The 7,155-nt window shown below is 41.4% G+C and overlaps 1 protein-coding gene across 1 annotated transcript; it reads right to left on the bottom strand.

The window, feature by feature from the left end:
- Window positions 1-1,415: 1,415 nt before the first annotated feature.
- On the bottom strand, window positions 1,416-6,756 carry PLK2 (polo-like kinase 2). Its single transcript, XM_009696122.1, has 13 exons — window positions 6,653-6,756; window positions 6,387-6,503; window positions 6,063-6,192; window positions 5,694-5,781; window positions 5,193-5,288; window positions 4,769-4,967; window positions 4,530-4,677; window positions 4,015-4,112; window positions 3,256-3,379; window positions 2,744-2,984; window positions 2,517-2,646; window positions 2,318-2,428; window positions 1,416-2,196 (listed from the first exon to the last, which is right to left on the bottom strand). Exons 1-13 carry the CDS (start codon window positions 6,734-6,736, stop codon window positions 2,005-2,007), a joined length of 1,758 nt encoding a protein of 585 aa, XP_009694424.1. The 5' UTR covers window positions 6,737-6,756; the 3' UTR covers window positions 1,416-2,004.
- Window positions 6,757-7,155: the final 399 nt, after the last annotated feature.

The following is a 7,155-nucleotide window of genomic DNA, read 5'->3' as shown; positions in this document are numbered from 1 at the left end:
GTAAGAGAAAAGGGCTCAACAGTGGCTGTATGTGTGCAGCAGAATTAAGTAAGTCACGGCCTCCCAGGAATCAAATGAATCATTATCCCCCGAAGAAAGCAGACAACTGGGAAGCTGAATTCTTCTCACTGTGGCAAGGATATATTTAACTTCACTGAACAGCCTAGAGTTACATTAATAAATCCATCTGAAGAACTCAATTAGGTCTTCCTGTCTAGACTTGAGAAGTAAATAAATATTACCTAATGCGTGGCATTCAAATAGTAGAAGGAAAACAATCACATTTATACACCCTTGCTGCAAAATTAAGCAAGCCAGTGATACCTCCTCTGCTTACTACTTTGGGTTGACATCTGTAATTTGTTTAGTCTCCACTTCATTACATTGACTGCCTGCTCCTTGCATTCAGCTAGTCTGACAAACACTGAAGGCAATGGAGGTCTGTCTTTCAGAACAGACCTCATTCAGTTATACGAAGATTAATTCAAATAAGCAATTGAACTACTGCTTGCTGCTGCATCAGAACAGTTCCTTGAAGACTGCCATGTGTTTATACAGGTCCAGGTGCTATATAATATCTAGAGAGAAATAAGTCCAGCCCACAAGTAGACATTCCCACCCTACAGAGTCATGAGTCCTCTATTTGCATAGTTAAACTGGCAAATGGCATTGCCTTCAGCTTAGGAAAACAACTGCTCTAATAAGCATACACTTATTAGCAGTGGGATTGCACTAAGCAGCAGGCCATCGCTATACTGTCCTCAGCTGTTTTGAGCTACGTTACAGGGAACTTGTGGCATACCATAAATGGTATTTGGTCTTAGTAACACTTGTTAGCATCTAATGCTATCAACTTGGTAGAATAAGCTTAAAGTTCATACTAAGTCAGGCTTTATCTTCTTACAATTTTGATTTTACTTTCCTGGGGTTACCATTTAACCAAAGGCAGAAAGACACTACAATGAAGCACAATAGAGGGGCAGTGATAGGTATGGACCATTCATTCTACCACTGAGGCATCAGGATACTTCAGTCCCTTTGTAAGAGAAATGCTTCCACACCAAGTTAAGAGCAAGAAGCTTATACAGCTTGTTAGTGTAGCAACTGTCTACCAAGTATCATCCAGAAGTAAGGAGCTCTTTTCAGTCAGTCTAAAATATCAGTATCAATTCTGGGACATAATACATTGAAAAGATCCATACTGTTGTCTTTAGCTCCCAGCCCTACATCATTACTCTGCAAGCCCCATCAGCAGTTGGTTTAGGGTTGCTGCTCTAACTGCTTGTGACTATGAATGTGCCTAGGCACGGACAAACTTCTCACTATTAGAGCCTGTCATTCATATCCTGACCTGCAGCAGTTAATGCAAAACAAAGCATGTTAAGTTGTATTGTAAAAAGAGTGGAGAATGATGCTTCAGATTTTCATTCTCTTTATTGCCAATAGATTTATATTTAAAATGCCAAGGTCCAAAAAAAAGTTGTATAATAAATACTTCACTTTAGGCTGTAATAAATAAAAAAAATTGACTAGGAATGCACCTTGCCAGCCACAAGTGTGGGTATTTTTGAAAAATAAGGGGGGGGGCAGGGGGAAGAGTATGGCCATAGTTCACAGTTAAGCAGTCAAAAGCTGCTTATTACAGCTATTCCACAACAACAGAGCTCTCCCTTCCCTCCCCTTCCAGATGCATATTCACAGTTTAACTCCATCAGAAATGCTCTCTTACAGAGCAAGCGGTCACACTCTGCTCAGAGTTCAAGTCAAAAATATCTTTAACACACACACAAAGCAAGGAAAACTATGGTCCGAAGAACAACTTGTCACACCACTTTAGTCCAACAGTAGGTTTAGGCTTCCAATAGATGTGTGCCCAGCACACTAGGACAGTCAAATTTTCGTACCACCACACATCCATCATCAACATACTAGTTGCTCCACCATCTCCACTGTAGATTTCACAGTGAGAAAGAGGGTCCGTTTAGTTTAATGGAGTCAGTCCCTTCAGTTACATCGCTGCAGCAGCATGTTCAGAGCATATTCCATTCTGTGTTTTAGTTCCAATGAGCATCCAGAAACCAGAAGAGCTGTCAGATGAAACGTTGTGGATATCCTCTCTTCATTGATGTAGGTAAGGAGATACTCCTCACTCTGATTGCAAATGATGATTTTTGTGTGATCATGATAGAAGTTCACCTGTAAAAGAGAAGCAAGTTCCCATTTGTATATTTTCTCCTCTCAGTTTCTGGCACTTACACAGTTTTACTGCAATAAATTATTTCAGAAACATTTTCTTTGGTAATGCTACCAAACTTACTTGAAATGTGCCATCGTTGAAAAGCATCATTAATGCTTTATCAGATTTAAGCCACTGTAAGAGGTAAAGCCTGGGTCTGCGTACATCTGTTAGGCTGGGCAAATCTCCTCCCTAGGAAAGGGAGCAGACACTATGTTAAGCACTCAGTTCACATTTACTATATTTTTATAGCTCAAGATTCAGAAGGTGTTGAACTTACATCCATGAGGTTCTCCTCCATGTAGTGAGAGAAATACTTCAGTACAGTTACTTGGCTAATGAACTGTTCAGGAGCCTCTGTGGCTGAGAAGACAGAGCACTGGCCTAGCTCAGCATAGTAGTGGACTGTCCTATAAGAGGAGAAAAAAGGAAGGAGGCTTGAGATGAAATAAAAGCATTTTGCATTTAATCACCTTAGTGAGTTGCTGCGTTTGTAACCATTCTTACTTTTTGTCTGGCAGAAGGCTCATATGTGTCCCGTTGTTGAAAAGGACACCAACAGTGTGATCTGACAGCTGGTACCCAAAGCCATACTTGTTAGAGTAGTCCACCCATTTTGTAACCCACTGGAACGACACTGTCAGCTGTTCTTTGGGAATGCTGTCTGCATCTGGCATGTTCTCCAGACATCCTCGCAATACCCTTGCTACTGTATCAGCAACGCTTCCCATGGTACTGTCTTCCAGGCCTGAAAGAGAAGGATTATTAGACTGACAAGAGCATATAAAGAACAGGTTTTCATTCTAAAAACCGTTCAGTTATCTAGACTGTAGTTTTAAGAAGTTTAGTCTTTATGGCTTTCCAGTTTTAATTCTTCAAAAATACTGGTTGTAAAATTTAGAGGATCAGAAATAGCAGGTGTGGAGGAAACCAGCTGTTTGTTTCAAGCTTCTGAGTCTGAGACATGAAGAAAGTAAAGGTGAGATTTAGAATTAGAGATTGCATTTTGCTGTACTTACATTCACTGCTACTGCTGCAGCTTCCCAAAGTTCCTCTGACTATCATTCGAATAGAGTCTCCAGTCTGCTTAGTTTCTGGCAACGCTCCCGGCTTTGCTACTGTTGTGATAAGAGGCTGGATCTCCTAAAAGAGATGTCAGACATGTGAACATCAAACATAACACAAGCCAAGGCTTATACAGAAGTTTTGCATGGCTCTCCTGTTTCTCAACAAATTATAAATTCTAGGGAGACTGGTATTAACGCTTCCAGCAAGTACTAAGAGCTGCTGTTAGACTGAGCTTGAAGAACTCCAGCTCTTTCCATTCTTTAGCTCTTCAATTTGAATCTCACACGCCATTAATCAGTTCTCTGCTCTCCTGCCCTAGCAAGAGAACAGCTGTGTGTGGGTCTGAACATCAAACAGTAAGAGTTAGATCTCAGCAATTTATTCTTCAAGAAGTCCTAGTTAATCATGAACTGAAGCCCTATATTTGGAATATTGGGAAAGAGCACCTGGCAGACAAGTTACCACACAGACAACAATGGAGTCTAGGCAGATACTATAATTACTCAAAAGCCAAAATTGATAGTCTCCCTAAAAAGGCTACCATACCTTGGTGAAGCTTCGTTAATCCCTCTTAAAGTATCTCTGCTAATCATTTAAGCTTGATTATGCTGCATACAGCCCCAGCTCTGATATCCAAGTCAAACAGAATGTAATTATAGCTACTCCACCCAACTGTTATTGGATTTGAATTGAACTGCACTTGCATTTACCTCATCTGTTCTGTGTTTGTGAGGCTGCTGGGTTATCGATGTCTTCTTCAAATCATGCCTGAGCTTGTAGATTTCTTCATCTTCTTTAGCTAGTCTGTCTGTAATACAGGAAAAAATACTTAACTCTACATCTGGAAGCACTGTTCAATTACAGAAAGCCTAACAAGTTAGCTGCAGAAAGGGCATTATCGCCTTCCAGTAGCTTTTTCTAAGCCTGTCAGTCTCCCAGAACAGTGGTACCATTATACATAGATCACTAAGAGACTAAAGTTCTAATAGACATTACAGATTAACAGATGGCCAATATAGATTGTCAGTACACTGTAAGAAGCATTTACTTATGTAATTTTGCATAGATTGTAGGCTACCATCTGTATTGATAAAGAGGTCAACACTAACCCAGGGAAGCTCTGAGACAAATACAAGTGCTCAGTTGCTATCCCATAGCTGTACATTACTAGCATGACATTGATGGCGCAGAGGTAAGTTTCCAAGTGTAGCTACAATCCACTTACTATGTGTGTCAAAGTATCTGGCTTTATCCTTTTTACCACCAAAGAGAGCAGCAGCTGCTTTTTTGAAGAAATTTTTTGCAGGACTTGACAGATGGAAATCAGGAACGGTGTGACAACAGCTAGCAGAAAGTCTATCGGGTGTAAAGCCCTGTGGAAATATGAGATACAAAAAAATTTTTAGGCCACAAAGTGCATTTTTAGGGTGGATATTTTCAACCAGAACACCAGATAGTACAAACCTGTAGGAAAAATTCATGTCGAATTATTTCATCTAAGCTGGGCCGATCCTCAGGATTTTTTGACAACATGCTAGCTATTAAGTGTTTCGCAGGTGCCAAGAGAGATGAAGGCAGGCTGTATCTTGCTTCCCTTATACACCTGTACGTTTCTTTAAGATTTGTGGTCTCAAATGGAGGTCTTCCCAACAGCATTGTATACCTGTTTAAAAGCAAAGGAAACCAATTTTATTTGACACACCCACAATACTTATCTGCAACTACTGAAAAGGTTTTGTCTGTCTACTAACATGAAAGAGAATTTCTGTACTTGGGCTACACATGTATAAAGGGCTGCAAACTGATGCAGTACTGCATCCCCTTTGAACTCTTAATAGCCTAAGCCAGTAATAGAAATATTTCATCTCAAAGGCAGTGAAGTACTTACATTACACAGCCTAAGGCCCAGATGTCAGATTCACAGCCATGCCCTTGTTTGTTGAGGACTTCTGGAGAGAGGTAATTTGGTGTGCCACATATTGTTCTGCAAATCAAAGAGGCCACAGACGCCAGTTAGTATTTCAGATAGAAAGACGAGAAACTATTTTTCATAGGGCAGGTTCTCCTCTCAAGTTTGGACAAGAACTTGAGACTCCTAAAAGGAGCTCTATGAATGTTAACAGTGTAGACATGTTTCACGGTGTCTTCATGATACAGGAACAGCAGACTCGTATCTGCATTATTTGTCAGTCCGGTACTCTGCCTCAGGCATTTGCCATTATTCAAATGCTCAGAGGAAAGCAGAAGTCAAAGCACCACAGCCTGTTTTCTAGAAGGGGAAATCCTGATCCCAGAAGCAACTAGCTTTTGCCATGGAACAGGATTTCTCACGTCTAAATTAATTTGGTTTAATTTACTACTAGGTTTTACATTTTTTTGATGTTCCTACCTCCTCCTGTGCTCCAGTGGTTCCAGCCTAGCCGCCAAGCCAAAGTCACCCAGTTTCAGTTCCATGTTCTCATTAATGAAGAAGTTACCTGGCAGACAGAGAAATTCCAGTTAGTCCTTTTCTTGCAAGGTAGGAATGCGTTTGCCACAGGTGCTGAGTCATAGTCTGTTCAAAGCCAGAAGCTAGCCAGGATATTTTTTTTTTAAGGTAGGAATGCTTAATGTCATCCCTTAAGCACTCCAAGTTTCCACTGTAAAGACAGACTGAGCTGATTCTATTAATTAGGTTATCACCATACAAGGGTAAAGTGGTACAATGCTGATAGGGCTCAAAGAATGTGTTTTGAAGTCAGAGAGGTGCAGAACTTACCTAGTTTAAGATCCCTGTGCAAAATTTCCTGTTCATGAAGATACTTTAGCCCTGACACAATTTGCCTGAGGTAGTATCGCACTTCTGGTTCTGTCAATACCTTCCTCGCTTTTAAAATGTGAGCCATTGACTGCAGAGGAAAAAGAAAGGCAGAAATGTCACTTAATATTCACACACAAAATTCACCTTAAGCAAAAGTAAATTAATGCATGGAGAAACAACAACTAAAGAAGCCACAAAAAAATACCTTTTACACATCACACATTTAAACAAGTTGTAGATTCCAGGCAAGTAAATACTGGATTTCTCCCAGTTGATGCTCACCCTTCTACTGCAGTACTCCAGAAGAATGTAAATATTCTCTCTGTCTTCAAAGTAGTGGTAAAACTGCACAACATGTCTATGATTAAGCATTCTGTGCAGCTCAATCTCTTTATCAATCTGAAGAGAGAGGGGAAAAAAAAATGTTAGCCTTGCATCCACAAGGTTGAGCAGGCAGCTCTATCGGAACCATTTCAGGAAAAGGGCTGGGCAATCCAGCACACAAAGAGAGTTTGAGGGGGGAAAAAAGGTCATTCGTGCACACACACCTTTTCCCTTTGATGAGGTTTTGCTACTCTGCTGTGAGGAATGATTTTTGCAGCATAAACTTTATTTGTTGTCAAATCTGTCATCTCATAACACTTGGCAAATCCACCCTAGAGAGACATAAGAGAAAAAGGCAATTATAGCAGGTATGAAAGAAGTCCCACACTTAGTCATTCACCAGCTCATGTATTAGTCAATGAGCGCAACTTCCTTTGCACAGGACAATTTAGTAAAAGACAGCTCTTACGTTCATCGTCTATCTGAAGGTTCGCGCCGTGGATCCCCCCACCCCGTATGCAACATCGAAGACATTTCTGTAGGCTTGCCCGAGCCGAAGGCACGGTTCCCCTTGTATTTAGGGGCAGCGATGAACCGAGGACAGGAAGGGTGCTCAGACCCACAGCGTCTGGACCCGAACAGCGCAGGGGCCAGCCCCACTCCGGGCAGGTCGGGGCGGGGGGGCGGTGCGGCGCACACCAGCACCCCCCGGAGGAAGGCAGCCCCG

The sequence above is a fragment of the Cariama cristata genome, unplaced genomic scaffold, assembly GCF_000690535.1.
Source record: "Cariama cristata isolate BGI_N322 unplaced genomic scaffold, ASM69053v1 scaffold19752, whole genome shotgun sequence".
Taxonomy (NCBI): Eukaryota; Metazoa; Chordata; class Aves; order Cariamiformes; family Cariamidae; genus Cariama; species Cariama cristata.
This window is presented reverse-complemented; position numbering and strand designations above follow the sequence as displayed.

What these genes read in the sequence shown, in the direction of transcription:
- PLK2 (XM_009696122.1), bottom strand. Translation starts at nt 6,736, where the DNA reads ATGACAGATTTGACAACAAATAAAGTTTATGCTGCAAAAATCATTCCT. An exon ending in TGGAGTACTGCAGTAGAAGG is followed by an intron (nt 6,193 to 6,386) that starts GTGAGCATCAAC and finishes TTTCCTCTGCAG; the next exon opens with TCAATGGCTCACATTTTAAA. An exon ending in ACAAACACAGAACAGATGAG is followed by an intron (nt 3,380 to 4,014) that starts GTAAATGCAAGT and finishes CATCTCTTTTAG; the next exon opens with GAGATCCAGCCTCTTATCAC.